Source organism: Ceratotherium simum, chromosome 14, assembly GCF_057802395.1.
Source record: "Ceratotherium simum simum isolate JZ-2026a chromosome 14, ASM5780239v1, whole genome shotgun sequence".
Classification (NCBI taxonomy): domain Eukaryota; kingdom Metazoa; phylum Chordata; class Mammalia; order Perissodactyla; family Rhinocerotidae; genus Ceratotherium; species Ceratotherium simum.
The window spans coordinates 42,915,703-42,940,183 of record NC_141913.1 but is presented as its reverse complement, the minus strand read 5'-3'; the positions used below and the strand labels follow the sequence as shown (position 1 = coordinate 42,940,183).

The 24,481-nt window shown below is 36.5% G+C and overlaps 1 protein-coding gene across 1 annotated transcript; it reads right to left on the bottom strand.

Annotated features, from left to right (window-relative positions):
* Positions 1-15,411: 15,411 nt before the first annotated feature.
* On the bottom strand, positions 15,412-23,739 carry LOC147915320 (dynactin-associated protein-like). Its single transcript, XM_087438828.1, has 4 exons — positions 23,631-23,739; positions 20,765-20,872; positions 18,442-18,522; positions 15,412-17,622 (listed from the first exon to the last, which is right to left on the bottom strand). Exons 2-4 carry the CDS (start codon positions 20,819-20,821, stop codon positions 17,269-17,271), a joined length of 492 nt encoding a protein of 163 aa, XP_087294954.1. The 5' UTR covers positions 20,822-20,872; positions 23,631-23,739; the 3' UTR covers positions 15,412-17,268.
* Positions 23,740-24,481: the final 742 nt, after the last annotated feature.

Genomic DNA, 24,481 nt, shown 5'->3' with positions numbered 1-24,481 from the left:
ATTACCCAAAGGATGTGATGAATTCTCATATAGAAATTTCATCTTCAATTGAGACATAAAATATATTAGAAAGTTTAAAGAAAAATAATCCAAAAAATTATACAGAAAAATGAGAAATCCAAAACCTTATATTCTTCTCATTATTCAAATTTCAAACCAATATACTAAATGAAAATGTTTTAAGGCAATTCCTTACAGTTTTGAATCTATGGCACCTAAAATTTATGCAAAAATCTTATCAAAATGATTGCTATAGACTTTTAGTTACAAAACCAAGATACAACGTTCCATCTAGAGAATGGATTACTTAACATTTTTTATCCTAGGTTATATTCTACTGTACAAAAGGTAAATGACGTTGTAAAATGTGCCATTTGAAAATCAACATCTCCCTAGCATCACAAATATGCAGTAGAGTGACCCTAAGAGCAACTTTGTGTGTCAATGCTGAGACCTTACTTTACCTCTCATATTAAATTTCTAATATTTTCCTGCTAAAATTTGAATAAAAATTAATTGTTATATTTGATAAAATATCAGATTTTTAATTTTATCTAAAGAAGTTCATTCTCTTAGGGGTGATCTTTGGCTGTAGCCTCAGCATTAGCTGAGTATGGATTTTAACACTTGATCATTTAGCATTCAATCAAAATATGTATTTCGTGAACTTCTAAGCAAATATTTACATACACACATATCCTCTTCACATAAATATTTTAACACTATAATGCATTCAGAAAATAACTTATTGATAATATAGATCTACCTCATTCTTTGTATCAGTTATGTTTTATTACATTGACATATTCTAATTTATTTAATCATTCTGCTAGCAATAGAAATCCAAGTTGTTTTGAGGTTTTTGTTTCTTGCAAACAATGTTTAATAAATATGATTTTCACTTATGTTTGTGTACTTTTGCCAGTATATGAGTGACATCCTGTCCTAGAAGTGAAATTGCTTTTTCTCTGTGAGCACTTTACACTTTGATAGAGGTTGCCAATAGCAATACAGAAAATAGATTATGAGAAAGCTTTTCCCTCATATTCTTAGATAGCTCATCATTGTTTTTATTTCCCCAAAATTGTATTAATACTTGCATCAGGGCTAAAAATGGTATTAAAGAAATTTAGAGGAGCTAGCTAGAGAAAAAACATATATATATATATACATTTTTAAAATTCAATCTCATTTAAAATAATTTTAACTGTTGGTAATGAAGGCAAAGCAGTAAGCATTAAGACCTTTAATATGCTTTCCTTCTATCTAAATTTTTATTTATTCATTATTTTCTTATGAAGAAACATGACAAAAACCCTCTCTCTCGAGCCTGGTATCTGGTGACTTGCATTCTTTCCAACTGGCGGCCACCAGATGTCTCCCCTCCTCCACTAAGGTGTGTTTTCAGAATCGCCCGTTGCTTTGAGCAACATCTATTGGTCGAGTAACACTTAAAATATTTCCTCATAGAATCTGTTTTCTGTTTTTCAGGGCACAGCTCATCTCTTTAAAAATAAACGTAAAGGGCCGGCCTTGTGGCTTAGCGGTTAAGTGCGCGAGCTCCGCTACTGGCGGCCTGGGTTCGGTTCCCCGGGCGCGCACCGATGCACTGCTTGTCCGGCCATGCTGAGGCCGCGTCCCACATACAGCAGCTGGAAGGATGTGCAGCTGTGACATACAACAATCTACTGGGGCTTTGGGGGGAAAAAAAAAAGGAGGAGGATTGGCAATAGATGTTAGCTCAGAGCCGGTCTTCCTCAGCAAAAAGACGAGGATTAGCACGGATGTTAGCTCAGGGCTGATCTTCCTCACAAAAAAAAAAAAAAAAAAAGGATTAAAAAATAAATAAATAAATAAATAAACGTAAAAATGCTTCTTTTAGAACTAGTACCTAACATGAATGAAAATGGCTTGATGCTGATACCATTTCCTCCATTTTGAAAAATAAAGACTGGATCCATAACAGAAAAATACTTTTTTTTTTTTTAAGAAAAATATCATTATATGTGGGAGTAGTATGTACCTTAATAACATAAAACTGATTTACTTAAGAGAATCTACCAAGTGAACTATTTGTTCTGATGTAATAAGGATACCCCCCTTATAATTGAAACATGTTTAATCCTACTTACATTTTTAGGAGAGCCCTGTTTAATACTTGCAACGTTTCTCAAGGATGAGCTCTTTTCGATATAGCCAAATTACACAAATATTAAATCTTTGATACATATTGTTAAAACCTCCTACATCACTTGATATAGTCAGGTGATCTACAAAAACAAAGCAAAAGCCCTACATTTATGAAGGAGATGTGCAAGCAGAATAAGGGGTAGGAAAAGAGAGAGGAGAGTCTCAAATAACACTAGAGAGGACTCAGTGATTCAATTTAGTACAATAGTTATTGAGCATCCACATAGCCATGGAAGAAGTACATCTCTAAGGCAACACACAGGCCAAACCTCTTTTAGGATGCAATTAAATCATTTTCTTGTTCAAAACAGGGAAGTAGATGAGGAAAAGAACCACATGTATTCTTTATTTTTAGCCCCAAATCTCTCACTTCTTTCCACCTTTCTTATTTCCCTGCAAATGTTTTCCTTAGAATCAAGCTTCCAAAAGAAAAATGGAGTTCCATACCCTCATACCCCCACCCTCTCAAATCCTTTAATATAAGGAGACAATAGCAGTACTCTTATTTTTCAAAATCTTATTTCCTTTAATCCTCATGGCAACTCTGCAGGCATTACCGAAAGAGAGAGACAGGTTAAGGAATTTGCCTACCACGTTCACTGAGGTGTACCTGACATAGACCAGGACACAGAACTCACAGATCCTTCCACCATTAGGCCATCTTTTCTATAGGTGGCACCTTTGCCTTTTAGTACCTCCAAGTTTCTAAACTTCTAGTCCTTCAAAAATAAGGGTTTGGACGTTATCCTATAAAATCCACCAAAATAAATTCTAATGAATTAAAAGTTATAGTAAAAAAAATGGCACATTAAGAGAGAAGAAACTGTTTGAATATTTATATACACTTTAGTATCAGAAAGAAACTGTAGAGGTGTAATATTAACAGTAGAAAAATAAAGGAAAGATAGATCTGCAGATAAGAACAATGTTATATTTCTGAACTTAAATCACAATGACTAAATATAAATATAAATTACAGTGTGAGGAAATATTTGCAACATATATGACAGGCAAACGATGTATCTTTTCAATGTTTAAAAATCACTTACAAATTAATAAGAAAAAAATGAAGACCCCATTAAAATGGGCAAAGCATGAACAGGCCAGTTCTCTCTAAGAAATATACGTGATAAATAAACATGAAATAGCACAAACAAGCATGAAAGCACGTCTAATCTCACTATTAATTAAATAAAAACACTTAGACAATTGATGTTAAATCTTGTATCCATTTGGGCAGGATTTAAAACAATACTCTTTAGTTTTGACAATGATCTAAAGAAACTAGACACGTATATTTTCTGTGGGGAAGAAGGTTTGTATAACGTTTCTGAAGAACAATTGGGTAAAATGTTTTAAAAGTGTTAAAAATGTACATACACTTTAACCCAGAAATTTTACATATGGGATTTATCTTATGTTAAAATTATTCATGTGTTTAAAGATGTTTATTGCGGTATATATATCTTTAAATATCATAAAAATAGAAATAAACCTAAATGTCCAACACTAGGGAATTGGTTAAACTACAATGCATCTTTATAATAGAATATGTTAAAGCTATTTGAAAATATCATGTTGTAGGATAATACTGTTTTTGACATGAGTAGAGTTTATGATACATTGCTAAGTGGGTAAAAAGAAATTGGTCTCAATAAGGGACGTACTTTATTATATATTTTGGGGGGGAAACATGATACCTATGGACAAAAAGAAAATCTAAAGAACCATACACAAAATGTTTATAGCACTTGCCACTGATAATGTGAATAAATTTTTTTATCTTTTCCTATTTTCCAAATAGTCTTTTGCTTTAAACAAATTTTATTTTCTAATTAAGAAAATACTATTAAAATATGGCATATTTTTATATTTAAATATAGTATATATTAAATATATATACATTATATCTATGTTATATATATGGTATATATATCTATGGTATATATTAAATATTAAATATATTATAAAAATGATAATTAAATAAATATACCATAATATATTTAATATATATAGTAGGTATACATATATTAAGATATAGTATGTATATAAACATAACAGACACTTGAATTTATGTTAAGCCTAACTAACTTCAGCCTGAGGCTGATCGGGACTGCTGCGGCGCTTACAGAAGTATTTAGATCAGTTAAGGTTTCCCTTTCTCCCCAAAAAGGCAAAACAGTATCTCCAGGGGAAGGACTCTCTTCTCTCGTTAGTGCCTTTATCCCATTTGGAGAAATGTCTTTTGCAGAGTAATGAATATGGTTGCTATTTCCACAAAGCAGAGAGTTGGGTTGGAGCTCTAATGACTCCCACTCCTCAGCAGGTGCTTAGAGAGCAGTTCTTTTGATCCTCAAATGAAAATATCTCTATGAAGGGCTGAGGTAGGATTACTGCTGAGCTAGCACATTTGAGTTGGAAGATATTGTTCAATGGGTAGGTTTTCCTCTAATCATCTCTGTGGTAATTTAGGATTATTTAAGAAAACAATCGAGACGTCAGGTATTAAACGATTTAGCAAAAGCCGCTTTTCGTTTCCCAGAAGTCCTGAGGGTCCCTGGAGGCCCCGGTGTGAAGGACAGCTGTGGGGGCAGGAGTAGGGGAGGAGAGTCCCTACGGGGAGCTCTCCTGGAACTGCTGAGAAACCTCGGTGAGGAGCGCCTCTGGGCAGAACCCGGCTTGGAGTCCACTGTCTTGCAGACTCCATCTCAGAGCCAAGATTACCTCCTGCCCTCCTCAGTTTCCCCACCAGACACGGCTTTGCCTACCCTTGGTGACTTCAAGATGTCACATCCCGACAAAAATCAGGAAGTGCAAATTGAGATTACTCAGAGGCAGATACGTGTGTTTTTTGCCAACATGCTGTGTAAAGTTTTATTACAGGAATTGTTTGTCTTTAAGAAAGAAATTATACTAAAAAAAAGCCAATTATGGTGGATAATGTATAGTCAGAAGAAAAAAAGAGAAGAAAAAAAAGAACTAGCAACCTCCTCCTAACTGAGGTTCACTAAGAACAGGTTGGAAGGTGTGTCCAGGAGTCAGTAAGTACTTTACTTCAAATTCTCTAACTTTTGGTTTTGTAGTTCAAGATTTGTTTAAAAATTGTTTTATTTCTCAGGAAATCTGGACAAATTTATTCTAATTTGGCCAGATCTTTTTGGGGACATACTTCACGAACATTTAGCAAGCACTTTCCAATACCAAATGTGAAATTTATGCTGGTCACACTGGTTAGTATTGTTTTCTATGTGTAGGAAAGCTTGGTTCTTTTTACAATTCTGTGATTTGATTATCTGGGTTGTTAAGAAGAATTCTTCTTCTTCAGGTGCTTTTCACAAGCTAATATTGTTAGTCTTTCACTAAAGACACCTTGGGGGACACCTGGATTTGGGATGAATTACCAGCTATGAAGTGACTGGGGTCTGAGATGAGTTTACATAGGCTGGAAGCTGGCGCCTCTAAGGAAGCCTTCAATTTCTGTAAAATCTTCAAAGCTTTGTGACTGTCAACTTAGTACACATGGTGTCTTAACATTTTCTAAACATTTCACCCCAAAATTAATTAAAAGTTTTCATTTTCCTTTTTTGGATGATTATATTCCAAGGGAGAAGAAGCTACTCCTAGATGGTTCCAGCGCCATGCTTAACTCTGGGCCAAGCTGGAAGAAGCTACTCATAGATGATTCCAGCACCATGCTTAACTCTGGGCCAAGCTGGAAGAAGCTACTCATAGATGGTTCCAGCGCCATGCTTAATTCTGGGCCAAGCTGGAGAGTATTCTGTTGACATTAATTCCGAATTTTAGTTCAGTGTTTTGTTCATGGTGAATACTCAAGAAACATTTTCCACCATCCTTTTAAAAAGACAAAACCACAAAATTCATGAAAAGAATCTATACTTCCATATTTTTTTCTAAAAAATCCTTACTTTCATCAATCTTCAAGGACTTCTTATCCTCCTTCCTTTTAAACTATGAGGAATTACAGGAAAGAGATTTTATCAGTGTATTTAGATTTTATTTTTCTTGACATCACTGACAATTTGTTGTCATTATAATACTTGTGTTGAGTCAATTTTGAATGTTTGAATTAACCCTATAGAGTTGACATAGGTTCCCAATCTTGATCTGACTGTTGGGTGGATAAAGGAATAGAACCTCCCTGGCCCTCAATTTCCCTTTTTTCCTGTAGTGGAGTGTAGGGTGATCATGGTACAGGGTCTTCGAGTGGATGAGTCTTCTTAGCGCTCAATGTAACAGGGGGAATTCATTATTCCTTTTTCTACTTCTTCCCCTTTCCTTTTCTTCTTTCTCCTCTGCTCTGGGAGTGAATATTGGGCTGAGGAAACCCTCTAATGAAACAGTGGTGCATGGCTCAATGCCACTACAACATGACACTGAACTCCTTGGGCAAACCACATCTGACTGGCCCAGTTTTGAGGGGAGAATGGGGGTAGGTAGAACCCAAGATAGGATAGTACTGGGACAGAGATGAAACATACACAAACACACACACACAAACACACACACAAATACACACACACACAAATCTCCCAGGTATGTATCTTCAGGGCCTTGCTGACTCTAATACTTGTCTGTGTGTCTGTCAACTAGAATGCAGGAAAATTTTTAGCTACAGTGCAAATTTTAGATCTATAAGACTTATTTTGGACTTTTTATTTTTCTTTCTTGTTAGGAAGATCAGCCCTGAGCTAACATCCATGTCAATCCTCCTCTTTTTGCTGAGGAAGACTGGCCCTGAGCTAACATCAGTGCCCATCTTCCTCTACTTTTTGTGGGATGCCGCCACATCATGGCCTGACAAGTGGTGCATTGGTGCGCGCCAGGAATCCAAACCCGGGCCACCAGCAGCCGAGCGCGCCTACTGAACCACTATGCCATGGAGCCAGCCCCACTTATTTTGGACTTCTGGCCTCCAGATTATAAGGGAATACGTTTGTATTGTTTTAAGCCACTGTGTTTGTGGTGATTTTTTACAGTGGCAACAGGAAATTAATACAGTTGCTCTTCATAAACAATGCAGGGTAAAAATTCAGATTTGAACCTGGAAAATGGAGAGACACTTGTGATGGGGAATGGTAAGTTAGCTCAGTCTTGGTTCTACCTGGTTTAACATAATTATGAGGCTATTGTATGGAGTCAGCTGGGGATAGGATGTTAAGAAAGCAGAGTTGACATGTACTTTTAAGCAAACAAACTGATTATCTGTGAAATTATTTAATAATGACAAGTCAAAATAACAAATGTTCCAATTCTATGCCATAAATATCTAGAACTGCTGTGTAGGGCAGGAAAGCAGGCAGAAAATGACTTCCTTGAGAGCAAATCTTCCCCCTAAAGCCAGCTCTCCAGCAGAGAACATCTGCTCTGAAAGCACCATAAACTCTCACACTCAAAGACATAGATTATGATTATTATTGTTCATAAGGACAGCACTCTGCTTCCTCACCCAGAAATCTTATGGCTTTCTTTCAGAAGAATGCCCCTTGGGCTGGGAAGGAACTAAGCACAGCTCAGGTCCTGGAGGAGGCCTACTCACCTTCTCTTTGAGCTGCATCTCCAGGTGAAAGCCACAGCAGGCCTTTCCACTCCATTAGAAGGTTCCTTTCCACTCCATTAGAAGGTTACTTTCCAACCCGAGACGGGGCTTGAAATTAGACCTACCTTATAAGATGAGATGATAAAACCCTGTTAATTTGCAATTATTTGAAAGTTGTTCTCTAATAAGTAGCACCCCTACCCATCGTTCCCCAAATATGCAATATTCTATGGTAATCATGCCTTTTCTACCTAGAAATCCCAATCCCAAATCTCTGCCAGTTAAAACACTACCCAACTCTCTGGACCAAATTCAAATACTCACTTATCCGCATAACCTCCCTGATTCCCCCTGGCAGAAACTAATCTCTCCCTCCTCGGTGCTCTCAGAGCACTTTATCTACAGATCCAGGTGTTTCAACTTCAGCACTATTGAAATTTGGGGATGATTTTGGGGACTGTGTATTGTAGGATGTAGTAAGTAGAAAGTAATGATTCGGGCCTTCTTGTTCCATTTGTAAGATAAGTCCATGTCTCAATTATAGAAACAAATACAAGTGACACAGAAGCATCTGTGCCTGTGGTATTTCTTAAAAATCAAACTACACTTCAGATCAAACACATCCATTCTGCTGCTGGAAAAGATGACATTAGTTTTTGTGCACAATTATTTTTTATTTATTTTTTCCAGCCTTATTGAGATATAATTGACGTATAACGTTGTTTAAGGTATAACATGTTGATTTGATACACTTGTATATTACAAAATGATTACCACTATAGCTTAGCTAACACCTCTATCATGTCACGTAATTACCATTTCCTTTTTGGAGAGAAAACATTTAAAATCTACTCTCTCAACAACTTTCCAGTATATAATACAGTATTATTAATTATAGTCACCATGCTATACATTAGATCCCCAGACCATAATCATCTTATGACCAGAAGATTGTACCCTTTGACCAACGTCTCTCCATTTTCCCCACTCTCCCCAGCCCCTGGTAACCACCAGTCTACTATCTGTTTCTATGATTTCAGCTTTTTTAGATTCCACATGTAAGTAATATCATGCCGTATTTGTCTGTCTCTGTCTGGCTTATTTCGCTTAGCATAATGCTTTCAAGTTCCATCCATGTTGCTGCAAAAGAAGGATTTCCTACTTTCTCATGGCTGGATAATATTCCATTGAATGTATAAACCATATCTTCTTTATCCATTCATCCAGTGACAGACACATAGGCTGATTCCATACCTTAGCTATTGTGAATAATGCTGCAATGAACACAGGAGTGCAGATATCTCTTCAAGATCTTGTTTTCATTTCCTTTGGATATATACCAAGAAGAGAGATTGCTGGATCATATGGGAGTTCTATTTTTCATTTTTTATGAACCTCTATATTGTTTTCCATGGTGGTTGCACTGATTTACATTCCCACCAACAGTACGCAGGGTTCCCTTTTCTCCACATTCTTGCCAACACTTATTACCTCTTGCTTCTTCATGATAGTCATTCTAACATGTGTGAGGTGATAGCTCATTGTGGTTTTGATTTGCATTTCCCTGATGATTAGTGATGTTGAGTACATTTTGATGTACTCATTGGCCATTTGTATGCCTTCTTTGAGAAGGTGTCTATTCAGTTCCTCTGCCCATTTTTTTAATTGGATTGTTTATTTTTGCTATTGAGTTGTATGAGTTCTTTATATATTTTGGATATTAACCTTTTATAAGGTATATGATTTGCAAATATTTTTTCCCATTCCATAGGCTGCTTTTCATTTTGTCAATAGTTTGTTTCCTTTGCTGTACAGATGCTTTTTAGTTTGATCATGGTGTATGATCCTTTTAATGTGCTGTTAACTTGGGTTTGCTAATATTTTGTTGAGAATTTTTGCATCTATAGTCATCAGGGATATTGGCCTGTAGTTTCTTCTCTTGTAGTGTCCTTATCTGGATTTAGTATCAGGGTAATGCTGGCCTTTTAAAGGGAGATTGGGAGTGTTCCCTCCTTTTCAATTTTTTGGAAGAGTTTAAGAAAGATTGGCATTAATTATTGTTTAAATATTTGGTAGAATTCACCAGGGAAACCATATGGTCTTGGACTTTCCTGTGTTGAGAAGTTTTTGATTACTGATTCAATCTCCTTACTCATTATTGTTCTGTTCGGATTTTCTGTTTCTTCATGATTCAGTCTTGGTAGGTTGTATGTTTCTAGGAATTTATCCGTTTCTTCTAGGTTATCAAATTTATTGGCATATAACTGTTCATAGTAATCTCTTATGATCTTTGTATATCTGTGGTATCAATTGTAATGTCTCCTTTTTCATTTCTGATTATATTTATTTGTGTCTTCTCTCTTTTTTTCTTAGTCTAGCTAAAGGTTTGTTGATTTTGCTTATCTTTTCAAAAAACCAGCTCTTAGTTTCATTGATATTTTGTATTATTTTTCTGGTCTCTATTTCTAATTTTTTAAAAGCAACTTTACTGAGGTATAATTGACTACTGAGAAGTCGTTTGAACTGGAACAGGAGCACATAGCTGAAGAAGAGGCAAGAGAAAAGGATACTACAGGAGAAGAAAAAGAAGAAGCCCCAAGAAAATTCACATAGAAGGGTTTAGCAGAAGCTTTTGAAGACATCAAGAAGGTCCTGAAAAAATTTGAAAACATAGACCTCAACACCAAAAGATTTTCATTAATAGAGGGGCATGTTCATGGTGCATTATCTGCTTACTAGCAAATCTGTGATGAAAAAAAAAACAAACCAAGCAAACCACCATGGACACAGTTCTGAAAAGAGTGACACCTTCTCAAGAAGAGCCTCAGGCAGATCCTTCAGGAGGTATTCTGGAATAAGGCATTGTTACCATAGGAGATGACAGCTCCACGTGTGTTATTGCCTCTGAAGACCTTCTAGTGGAACAAGATGTGGAGGTCGAAGACAGTAATATTGATGATCTTGACCCTGTGTGAGTCTAGGCTAATGTGTGTGTTTGTGTCTTAGTTTTTAAGAAAAAAGTTTAAAAAGAAAATTTAAATAGAGAAGAGCTTTATAAACTTTTTAGTTTTTTTTAACTTATTGACTCTTTTGTAATAACACTTAGCTTAAAACACAAACACGTTGTACAGCTGTATATCCTTATTCTATAAGCTTTTCTCTTTAAAATTTTTTTACTTTTTAAACTTTTTTGTTCAATGTCACAGGAAGATAATGTTAATTTATTATTTAAGAAAGAAAAATATTTGTAAATAAATTTAGAGTAGCCTAAGTGTACAGTACTGTACACAGTAGTGTACAGTAATGTCCTAGGCATTTACATTCACTCATCACTCACTCACTGACTCACCCAGAGCAAATGCCAGTCCTGCAAGCTCTAGTCATGGCAAGTGCCCTATACAGGTGTACCCTTTTTTATCTTTTATACCATATTTTTACTGTACCTTTTTTATGTTTAGATACGCAAATAATTACCATTGTGTTACAGTTGCCTACAGTAGTCAGTATGGTAAGGTGCTGTACGGGTTTGTAGCCTAGGAGCAACAGGCTATACTGTATAGCCTAGCTGTGCAGTAGGCTACACCATCTAGGTTTGCGTAAGTATACTCTATAATGTTCACACAACAATGAAATCGCCTAACAACACATTTCTCAAAATGTATCCTTGTTGTTATGTGACACATGACTGTAATTTGAAAATTGGTTGTTTTGATGATATCCCATAGATCATGTAGGTTTTCTTCACTCTTTTTTCCCTCTTTTTTCTTTTTTTCCTCTAATTGAATAATGTCAATTGATTTGTGTTCAAACTTACTGATTCTTTCATCTGCTTGGTCAAGTCTGTTGTTGAAGCTCTCTGTTGAATCTTCAGCTCATTCATTGTGTTCTTCAGCTCTAAAATTGCTGTTTTTTTTTTTTTAAAGTTTTCTGTCTCTTTGTTGAACTTCTCATTTTGCTCTTATATTGTTTTCCTGATGTCATTAAATTGTTTATCTGTGTTTTCTTATAGCTCTTTGAGCATCTTTAGAACAATAATTTGGAATGTTTTGCTGGATAAATCCTGGAAATCCATTTCTTTCAGGCCAACTAGTGGAAGTTTACTATATTCCTTTGATGGATTCATGTTTCCCTGATTCTTCATGATGTCTGTAGCCTAGTATAGTGTCTGTGCATTTGAAGAAAGAGTCACCTCTCCAGACTTTATGGACTGATTTCAGTGTGGGAACACTCTCCTGTGGCTATGCAGCACAGAGCATGCTGGGACCATGGGTCTAGTGGCATAGGGTGCCAAATGTGAGGATGTGTGGCAGCAGTGGGTCCAGGAGGGCACGTTGTCTATTTGGCTCAGACCAGCAGAGTCTACAACATTGACAACTGTGTGGTCCTTGGCAAGTTTTGCAAGGGATCTTCAGCAGCTGCAAGAGCTATTGGGGTCTTCTTCAGCATCTCTAGGTCCAGTGACTAGGGACCAGTGCAGGCAGCAGTGGTGGCTAAAGATGTTGATATGTACACACTTGGCTTCAGGGGCCAGCTGCAGATGTCTGTGTAGTGGCAGGGGCCTGTTGCAGACAGACACATAGTGGTGGGGGCCAAGGCAGGCAGCCAGGGCCACAGCCAATTGCAGACGCACTGGTAGCTGTGGGCATCCCGAATGTTGGCATGTACTACTATGGCTCCTGCATTTTATCCTGGGCACATAGCAGTAGAGGCTGGTGACAGAGGTTGGGCTGGGGGCTTGCAGATGCACAGCTAGAGGGGCTAGTGACAGGTAAACACAGTGCTGCAGGCCAGTGACAGAAGACAGGGCCGGATCTGGGCCCATAAGCATCTGTGTGGGGCCTTAGCTGTCAGCGTACTCTCCTTGGTTGCACAGTCTCCCCCAGATGTAGGCAGTAGAGGCCTGTGACAGGCATCAGGCTGGTAAAGTGCAAGGGCACAGCTGGAGGGGCTATTCCTGAACATGCATGCAGTGGTAGGGGTCAGCTGTGGGAGTCTAGGCTGCCATTTTGCACTCCTGTAGCTGCAGAGGCCTAGGCTGGCTACTGGTGCAGTTCCCAGGCTCTGGTGGCAGCCGGAGTGGGAGGGAGTGAGGAGGGACTTAGGCAGCTGGGGTCAGTAAACAAGAATACCTGGGGAGCAAAAACTGGTGAAATATATAGGAGGTCCTCTACAGCTGTGCTGGCCATTGGTTCCTTCTTTCGTGGAGAAAACTTCTGTGTTTATCTATAGGATAGGTCACTGTGAACCACAGATTTATCTGTAGAGCAGGTGACTGTGTACTGTGATGGCTCTTGCTGCATGGCTGCTATTGGTAGCCTCTGCTTTTCTTCCTTATTCCTAGCCATCCCTATATGTCTCAGCTTTGCCAGTCTGGGTGGGGTGAAATCAAAGGGGGATTTTTATGCAGTTCCCTGAAAGACTGGGGAAGCCAGTCGCCCACCCTGCTTTTCCTTTCCCGGCAAGGGGAACCCTTTCTAGCTGCGAAGTTCCCTCTTGGCACTGAACAATGCCTGCTTGGGGGAGTAGGATGGTGCAGGCAAAATGAAGCTGTCTTCCTTTTCTTTATTTGCAATTATTCTCAGGTTCTTTTGTTCTGCTGTGTTGCTAAAGTTTCTTAAGTGGACTCCAGGGCTCTCCTGAGCTGTTTTCATTTGTGAATAGCTGTCCAATTGTTGATCTTTGTTGGGGGACAGAGGTTGCAGTCTCCTACACTGCCATCTTGGTGACATACCCTCTCCGTGCACAATTACTTTAGTTTTTATTTTCTGTTGTTAATCTACCATACATTTGTTTTGTTTGTGCTTCGCTTTGAGGTACATTATACACATTTTAAAACTCATCCCATCTGGTAAGTGCGAAAGCAATATGAAGAAGAAGCCTCATACAAAGTCAGTGTAAATGGAAAAAATAATTTTAAAAATTCAAACTGGTAAGAAAAATGATGACTTTTGTATGTGATTTTAGGAAGAAATTTTTTGACGGTAGGGACTATTTTGAATGACGAAGAGAGACTCCTATAAAACTGGGAAAATGCTCTCATGATGCCATGGCAAAAGTCAGCAAGAGATGTGACAAACTAGAAACATGTTTTTTTGTTTTTTTTTTTGTGAGGAAGATCAGCCCTGAGCTAACATCTGCCAATCCTCCTCTTTTTGCTGAGGAAGACTGGCCCTGGGCTAACATCCCTGCCCCTCTTCCTCCACTTTATATGGGACACCACCACAGCATGGCTTAACAAGCAGTGTGTCGGTACATGCCCAGGATCCCAACCGGCAAACCCTGGCCCCGCGGAGCACGTGCACTTAACCACTTGCGCCACCGGGCCAGCCCCTAGAAACATGTTTTACTTGAACATGACACTGATATTAGATGCCTCTCGCTATGATGGCAATCAATAAGAAGCTTTGGAGATTATTGAAGAACTTAAAGACTAAGCAGGTGAAAGTTCACAAATAATAATTTGTTACAAAGTAGAGATTGTTCCAAAATTCAAGAAACTTTTGAAACTGCACAATATCCAAGTGAGTGGCTTAAAAAGTAAGCTTTCTGAAAGGTTTCCCTAAAATATTTGTGGACATCATCATGGAGCAGGGCTATTTATTACAGCAGATTTTCAGCATAAATAAATGGACCTATTTGGGGAACAAAATGCCCAATAGAACATTTTTTAGTAAAGCATCTAAAGAAATGAATTACACTCTTATTTGGTGAAGTGTTTTTGAAAACTTAGCATTTTAATCTCACATGAAGTTACTTTGCATTTAAGAACAATTGATGGACTCACAAAAGTGCTTATAGGCACCAGCCCGGTGGTGTAGTGGTTAAGTTCGTGCACTCCGCTTCGGAGCTCGGGGGTTTGCAGGTTCAGATCCTGGGCGCAGACCTACGCACCGCTTATCAAGCCATGCTGTGGCAGGCATCCCACGTAAAGTAGAGGAGGATGGGCACGGATGTTAGCCCAGGGCCAGTCTTCCTCAGCAAAAAGAGGAGGATTGGCAACAGAGGTTAGCTCAGGGTTAATCTTCCTCACCAAAAAAAAAAAAAAAAAAAAAAATAGTGCTTGTAGAAGATGTTTTAAATAAAGAAGCTTCCTGACTAATTTAAAATATATTACTATCATTCAAGTTCGTTGGATAAATTTTTGAAATAATAAATATTAGAATTTATGCATGATTTTAATCTTTGCTAAATAAGTCATTAAAACTGGGCAATGTACTTATTTATCAAATATACAGACTTCACTTTTAGTATTTTCATAGTACTTTGTAAAATTTTTGTTCAAGTTATGTATTTTAACTCAAGATACTTTCCTCAATTCTGTTTACTATTTTAGTATTTTATTAAACATAAAAGTCTAAAGTAAAAAAAGAATCCAAGAGCTCATTCACATCCCTGTTTTACAGAGCACTGAAACCTGATGATCTCTGATAACCTTAATTACAATATGCTCCAATTCAATATTTAACATAGGAATTCATTGCTGAGAGACAATCCTCAAAGAAATCATCCTTCTCTTATTACCCTACTGCATTCTGTGTTCTCTCTAAAAGTAAAAGAAGAAAACAACAGCTCTTGTCACAACATCTAGTTACTCAGGATGGCTTTCAGGACACAAAACTTTTAAAAAAATTTTTATTAGCAGTAAATTTATTTTGTCTTTTTATTAAAAGCTCTTTTTACTTTTATATCACAAAACAAAATTTAAATCATATAAGGAAGCACATTCAAACCTACTAAACTTAATCTTTCTTCTTCACAGGCAGGTAAATAAAAAATACAATAGAAATGAATTGATTTAAAACTACCCTGGAAAAAAACGCATGCACACTTATTCCATTGTGCTTATTAATCTTATCTAGAGCTTCGTGAAATTTCTTTTCCAAGATTTATATAATACCTTTCTTCATTCTTAAATTCTATTGTCAAATAATGTTTGTGGTATAAAAATTATTCTTCAAAGGCTCAAATTTTTACACTTACTAGTGTCTGAGAAATAATACCAGCTGCCCATAAATTGCAATTATCTAAAGAATAACCACATTTCTAATCTCACTTTGCAGAGCCTAATTACTCAGCAAGGCCTCATGGTCTGTGCTAATTTACATGTTCTATTAATGACTGCAGCAAATCAACCTAGAATTATATAGAATACAAAATCTTCTTTAGGAAATCTTGAAGAATAAAACAACACTTTTAGAACCTCTAATGGTGTGCAAAAAGAGAGTCAGAAATTGTAAACTGGAGATCCAAGCTCTACTGTCGACTCATAAGGTCTGAGTCTTTGCTCAGGAGTTCCTCTTCTCTGGGATGGTCTTCCCTTTTATAGAGTTGGGAGGTTGGGTGTGGATTGGGCAGGTTGCTTTAACTCTCAAGTCTCTTCCAGATTGAAAATGCGTATGCTTCTAGGGAGTATTAAACACTCCAAATATAAGTAACATTGAGCAAGTCTTGTGTCTCATAGCAAATCATAAGCAATGTGCCCTCAAAGTTACAGCACAAGAATAAAACAGTTTAAAAGTTCAAGTTTTATAAGTACAATCATGCATGGCTTAATAATGGAGATATGTTCTGAGAAATGCACCGTTAGGTGATTTCCTCGTTGTGCAAACATCATAGAGTGTACTTAAACAAACCTAGATGGTACAGCCTACCACACACCTAGGCTGTGTGGTACTAATTTTATGGGACCACTGCCGTATATGTGGTCTGTTGTTGACCAAAACGTTGTTATGCGGTGCATGACTGTAGTAGTTTATAGTACTATTTAGAGATTAAGCAAAATATCAAATATGAAAAGTGATATTGACAATATCAGTGAAAAAGTGCCTATAAATAAAATACAACACTTGTTACATTTGAAGTGTTTCTGAGTGTACTTTTAATTTTAATTCTATCAAACCCCTTGGCCCTCTCATTTTCTGTTTTAATAATCTCTTCTTAAATCCAAACTCGCACCCTTTTTCAACTTTCAGCCCTTCTCTGAAATCTCCCTTGGTTATTCTGAACCTCACTGATCTCCCCTCTTTTCTGAATTCCCTAATGGGAAGAACCCTTCTGTAATGAACAATAGTTATATAATAATTCCTGTTCATTAATCTCTTTAATTGAACATTTCCTTCTTTTGCCACTTGAATACAAATGCTGAAAATAGTCAAGTGTATGAGACTTGGAAATAATCAACAACCAGGAAGCTAAGTAGAGCAGGGTCCACCTGACAGCTTCTTCAGCAGCTGAAATCCTCATTAGTGATAAATGAGGTTGGTTGTGCAGAGGGATGAAAAGGATGCTCTAGGCCCCGGCTGGGATGAATCAACTAGGCTCTATTGAAATTTTTCTTTTCCAATCATTTGAACATTGGAGGGCCCAAGACTGAGTCATCACCATTTGGGAAGCCAGCAAATGACTGAGCAAGAGGGGCAAGATCTCATGAAGCCACATAACCTCTTGGCAGGGAGGGGAGAACACCTTGGACATGCCTCCTTCAGGGTAAGGGTGTTGATCTGGCTTGAGGAAGGCTGAGCTCAAAAATGCCATTTTTTATTTTCAGTGATAATTTTATGGCCCCATGTTGTGGTTTTAGTGGTCTCCGTAGGAGATCGAGGCACCATGGTGGAGGAGCTTTGGTGTGCCACAAGGGTAGAAGGCAGAGTGCTCTGAGATCCAGGCAGGGACGATGAGGCGGGAGATGAGGTAGACCCAGGGATGCAGGTGACATGATTAGACGTTCTGTCTGCGTGAATGATGACGGTGGTAATGTTAGTGGGCTTGCCAAAGTGGACAAAATATAAAACCAGAACAACAAGGGCCGTAGCAATTACACAGGCCAACAGACACACCAGAAATGTTTTCCAGAGTGACCACTGTTTTCCTGTAACCTGTGAAGAATTATAGAAAGTGAATATTTCAGCAAATTACTTAGTGGTGACTTAGGTAACTAGTTTCAGTTAGAATAAGGCTAACTTTTTTATTACTCCAAATGATATAATTTAAAGTATAATTTTCAGCTCTCTCTCTCTCTTTCTCTCTCACACATACACAGCCCTTGTCCACAAGTCCATGAGGACAAAACGTCCCCTCTATTTACTCTTTCATACTAAAGCAATAAGGCGTGATCTCAAATGCAAATAGGGTGCCTCAAGAATATATTACATTAAGTTATTACCAACTACTAACGTTGCTGTATAAATTAAATAATCTAATTAGTCTTCATGGGTAGAAAAATAATGAAAAGGCATATCAAAACATTTAGATTGGTTATCTTTAGGTGATGGAAAATTGCAGATATTCTTTTGCTCATTGTTTGTCTGCTATTTCCCATTATTTATTGAGATTTGATAATTAGAAAATTATTTATTAAATACATTTTCATCTCTTAAACATAAATTAAAGGACTTTGAGCTTGGAAAGACGTCAAAATAGAAAAATAATTAGTTCCGGCATGGAGCAGGATCTTAAAGGAATAGAATACAGCACTGATAAACTGGTGGGGGCTGGAGGTCCCAGGGGTTGCCAGGAGATTGTGGGGTGGCAGTGCGGAGAAGTATAGAGTAGCTAGAGGAGGAGCGGTCAGTGAGGGGTTGAAGGAGAGTAGAGCCATGCAGAGGGGCTGATGGAGCAGGGCCTGCCTGTCCCATTTCACCATTATTCCAAAGGACTACTGACGACTTCCACCTCCCCCAGTCCCCAAATCTCACCCGCTTCGGCTGGACCATCATGTTGGGTAATCTACAACCACTGTGTGTTTCTTCATTTGAGCAGTATGGATTTCTGAGTAACTGCAGAGAAAGAATTTACAAACAAACAAATAAACAACTCTGTTAAGGATGGGGAAAGTTTATTTTATCCAGGAACATAAACATGAAATATACATAAATGATGTGAATCCAATATGTATAAAATGAAGAAATAGCCGCGTTCTAGGAGAATCTGCAACTCTACTCATGGTTTAATGACATGAATTATACAAATACACTTTTCATACCAAATGATCAAAGAAGGCAAATAAAATGATCACCTTAGTAGATGCCCAAGGATCATTTAACAAATTTCAGCATTTAGTCCTGACAAAAGCAGAAAACGATACAAATCTCAGCGAACCAAAAATAAAAGAATAATTCCCCAATATGACAAAGAATGTTTACCTCAAAACAATGACCAACATCATATTTAACAGTGAAATGTCAGGCTCATTCCTTTAAAGTCAGGAGAAGTGAAGAATGTCTCCTATCACCCATATTAGGTAATGTTTTTTTAGAAGTTCTTGTCAATATGTATGAATAATGGAAATGTGAAAATAAAATTAACGTTATTTGCCCATGATATGATTGTCTGCAAACAGAATCCCATATAATCATATCAAAAATAAGAACTCATTAAGTTGGCTGATTATAAAAATCTGAAGAATATATGTAACAGCACTTGTTTTATGTGTGTGTGTGTGTATTAGCAACTGCTATTCACCATAGTAATGAAGTATATAAAATGCCATAGGATTTATATTAAGATAAACCTAAAACTCTACTGAGGAACAAAAAGACAACTTAAAATTCAGAGGATGAGGAGCTTATACTACAGAAACCTTTTATAAGAGGACATTTATTCAAGATCTTTATGGAAATTTTTGGGGGAAAAAATTAGGTAAATGACAAAAATTTCAAAAAAAAATGACTAAATAAATCAACCAAAAGAATAAAATTAGATTAGATGAGGGTAGGGGGAGACTGAAAGCAAAATTTTAGCTGTGATTTTCTCTGGAAGGGATCATGAGTGATTATTTTTTCTTTGTACTTTTCTATATTTTCCAAATGTTCTAAAATAAGCAAATAAATCGTATAATAATTGTAAAAAATATATATCTTCTACCATTTGATTTGGGGGATCGGAGAGATTACAGGTTGTCTGTCAGATTACTAAAAAATGGGAAATTCTAACCACTGCTTTTCATAGTCTCAGAAGTTGGTTTTATTGTTCGGGTTCTTTTTTTTTTTTAGGATAATTAACTAATTATTTGACTTAATGGAATAAATTGCATAAATGTTTTTGGCATATGGGGAAATACCATAACTCATATTTAACATATTATGAAAAGGAGAAGGAAAAAAATGATGTATGTATGATATTAAAACAATGATATTTTGTGAATTCCTTGAAATATGAGGCATCCTACAATTTAAGGTTATAGTGGTGTAGTTACCGAATTACCAAACTGATCACCAATATAACATTTAAGTTGCAAAACAATTGTTATATCAAACCCTATCTTTCTTTTTATTTTGTCCAATTTGTCTCTCAGTTCTACAACCTCAAGTTAATTTAAAATTTACTTTTCTTTGTTAGGAACATAGTAGTCAATTTTTTTGAAAAGTTGTTTCTTATAATGAAAAGATTATATGTGAGAAACCTGAGTTCTATTTCTTACTCTGCCATTAGCTAGGTGGACTCCTAATGTTTCAATTTCCTCATTTGTAAAATGAAGGGATTTGTTAGAATGATAAATGAGATCATTTATATGAGATCATATTATATCATTTATATCATATAAGAAATATGATTTTTATATTACTAGAGTAACACGTTTTAAGCATGTCTCTCCACCACGAGACATTTTCCATAAATTACTACTTTAAATACAAGTAGGCCAATGAGAATATTTTCTTTGGTTCAAATTATGTAGAAATATAAATAATATCATTAATATTTGCTATCAACATAACATTTTAAATCATCTGCTAAAATTTTGTCTACTGGTAACTTATCATAGGTTTCTGATATAAATATCAAAAATTTAGGCAAAAAGTGTAGTGCACAGTTCCCAAATGATGTGAAAGGACTATTTGGCATACTAAATAACTCCCTTAACATTAATGATTATTGCTGATAACATTCCAGATTCCGTTCATCTTGTAATAGCAAACATCATAAAAAATGCAACTTAATTTTCTTGAAGGGTTAAATGTTAAATGTTGAAAGCAAGAATATTAGGCAGGAAAGCAATTAAAAGGTATTTACAATGCTCACCAGCTCAGCCGCATTTTGCTCAATATCCACAGCTTGTTGCCTTTGTTCTCCATCCATTCTGAGGGTGCTGGTACTTCACACACAGCTCCAAAGATGTCTGCACTCACTCTGTGGATTAGAAGTTAGGAAATACTGGATTTATGAAAATTGAGAACTGTGCGTTTATTCAATCTACATTATGGAAACTAATAGTCATCCATCCTCTGAAAAAAATTTCCAAATTCAACCCCAGAGTACTCAATTTACGTTAGCTGGAGAAAAATAAATGGAAAAATTCACTCCCTTCAAAAAACAACGTGCAGAAAATTATCTCAACTGTAAGAATGACTCTAGAATTCCGAGCAGACATACACCCTTGCCCTCTTTATTTCACAAAGCTTATTTAAAATCACTTAAATTTGATTTCTCAGAGGTCAGGAATTTAGTTTTTGCTTCTAAAAAAGCCCACAAAACCACTCCTTTATTAGGGATATTGCAGAATTCTGTGGCTAAGCAAATGGAGGGATTATGGTGATGACTAATTTCAAAACTGTCCAAAAATAAAACAATATTGAGATTACTGGATCATGATCAATTTAGGTGAATGGTGAGTAAAATCTGCTGTACTATTGAAGTCAATGGTCTCAATATAACCATTGATATTGAGATAAATAAGGAAAAAAACTTACTAAAATGGCTTTAGCTAGAATTAAAGATAAAAATAGGAGATTAGTACACTTCAGTAGCTCTTGATTATAGAAATCAAAGATTATCCATGGTAAATGTTGCCCACTTCTTAGGAGATTGTATCTTGTTTTAGGCTATGTAATGATTGTCACTGTTTCTGATAAATCCTAGTCTTTTAGATGAGCAGGAGCTAGAAAAGAAAGAATGTCTTTGCTACTTTTCCACTTCTCACAAGGGTAAGCATACATGATACAGCATGCAAAATTGAGGTGGTATTTCACGTCAATCTGAGAGTTGATGCTCTCTGACCGTTTGACAAATTGGAATGCAGTATACAGCAGAGAAAAAATGACTTTAAAGATCTTTTTCAGTCATGCATTTCCCATAGGTCAACAACTTGTGGGGTGGGGTGGGATTAGTGACATGAATTTCTAAAATATTAATAGACTTACACATTATCCTAATTCAAGAGCAGACGCCTTTTTGCGTGTAATAGGTATATTCATAGGAAAAAATGTTATGTAACTAAATTCCAAACCTCCGGGCTTCTCATTGAGTAAACATTAAATGACTTTATGCTTTAAGCCACTGTTAGTTGTTTTTTTCTTTTTCTTTTTGCCTTATGACCAAAACAAATTCTGTCTCATTAATCCAGTGTTGCTCTGATTGTATCTGAGGCCACTATTATGTAAGGATTGGATAACTTGGGATCTTCAAATTACAATTTTAAACTTCTCTGTAGTGGTATAAATCTTAGAGCAGCAAAGAATAAGACAAAATACCTGGAAAAGTTAGCAGCAGGAACCTGGCTTCCCACCTTTTCTTTTTTAAAGTAGCCTACAACATTTTATTAGAATGACACACGACCTCTTTAAAGCAAAAGTGGGAGTCAGACAACAGTAAAAATGATCTTCAGTGTACTCAAAAAACAATTCCTGGCATGCTAGATTTCTATGCTCAGGAAATATATCTATCAAGTAAAAAGTTAAAACAAGATAGTTTAAATTTAAAGAAAATTTGAGAAAGTTTATCGCCGGCAGACACTCACTAATAGAAATGCAAAAGGGGAGAAATGCAGAACAAAAGGAATCTCAGTGGGAAGGGTTGAGATGTAAAATGGAAAGAAGGAAAAATGACAAGAATGTCCACTATGACTTCCGCTCCTCAATATTGTACTGAAGGTCCTAACCAGGGCAGTAAAATAAGAAATTAATGATATGAGGATGCTAAACTGTTCTTATTTGCATCTAATAGGATTATAAACATAGAAATTCAAAGAATCCACAAGCAAGCTGTTAGAATGAGTAAGAGTTCAGCAAGATTAGTGGGTACAAAATCAGTACACAAAAATAATTTGATACGTTTGTGTAATTATTTCATATTTTTGTGTAACAACAAGTATTCAGAAAACTAAAAATTTATAAAGTGATATATTAAAGAGATATTTAAAGGAAATTTTGAAGTATCTGGAAGTAAATCTATTAATAGAGATGCAATACTTTTAATGGGAAAATTATGAAACTTTATTGAGTAAATCATTAATGAATTCCTAAATAAATATGCTGCTGACAGCAGTAAAAATTGGTAAGACAACTTGGAAAGCATTTGACATTATCTAGTAAATCTGAAGATATTCATATGCTATGATCTAGCAGTTCCACTCGTGATATGTTCCCCACGGAAATAGACACACACAGACACACACACACACACACACACACACACACACACACACACACAGATGTTCATAGTAGCATTATTTGTCAGTTTAGAAAACAATGACCCAAATATACATCAACAGCAGAATAGATAAGTAAATTGCGGTATAGTTATACAATGAGATACTTTCACCAAAGAAAATGGATGATCCATTGCTAAACATACCAAAAGCGTGTATCTCAGAAATATAACGTAGTGGGAAAAATAAAAGAATAAATAAAACTAAACTGTCTTGTTTAGAGATATATACATGTGATACAGCTATTTTTAAAAAGCAATGAGATGATTAATGTAAAACTCACGATAGTGGTTCCCTGTCAAGGGAGGGAGAAAAGCAGAACTGGGCTTACAACATGGGGGGACTCTGGGGTTCTGCAAGTGTTCTATTTTTGACCTGAGTGTGATAACGCAGGTGTTCATTTTATAAATATCAAACACACATGAAAATCTCTCTATGTATAAGTTAAAAATAAGTACTTACCAAAATATATTGGCGAGCTCTGTCTAATAAAATTCACATTACACGAGTCATTTTGAGTTTTTTTCAATGCCCTCTCTTTCCTCTGTGTTCATAACAACTCTTCGACAAGTAATCGGAGGGCGCATCTGCCTTTTGCTAGGCTGTTGCACTAAAACCCCCAGTTTCAAGGCCTGATGGCACAGTGAGAAGTAAAACATCAAATAAACTAGTTGACATCCCAGTGGCCTGGCAAAAATACAATTGCTTTCAGGTAATTAGGGCTGATGTTTGCTTAACAATCATCCCCTCTTTCAACATCAGCCTAAATGGCTTCTAATCCTGGGGTTTTAGCTCTCACTTCATGAGAGATTCTGAGACCACTGAACTTTGGTGCCTCTCAGTAGGGAACAAAGTTGGCACTAGGGTGCCACATTCTTTGTATCAGCCATTGTGTACCCTTGAACTCACGTGCATCCTCTGCTTTGTTTGCTGTTTTCTGCAAGTATATTAATTCTTGTTAATCCTTGAACTTGAAATTGAACTTTAAATTTTATGGTCTGGCCTAAGCTCTCCTGCCTTAAGCCATTTTGTTTTATCCTTGAAGTTTTATATCCACTTTGGCCATCAAAGATTGAAGCATTTCTCCTTGGAGAAGGTGGCAAGAGAGTAGGGCTGTTCCCTTTCCCCAGCTACTGAATGCTGATTAATCAGCCAGGATCATAAGGAATTGGAGTACAGCAGCCAAAGTGTGTCTGAATTTCTGGTGACATTTCTTGAGTCTACTTTGCTTTATCCACTAAGAAAAAGGAAAGGTAATTGTTCAGAATCCTTAGAAGAACTGAAGCGGTTATGTTCCTGGGTTCTGTTGTAAA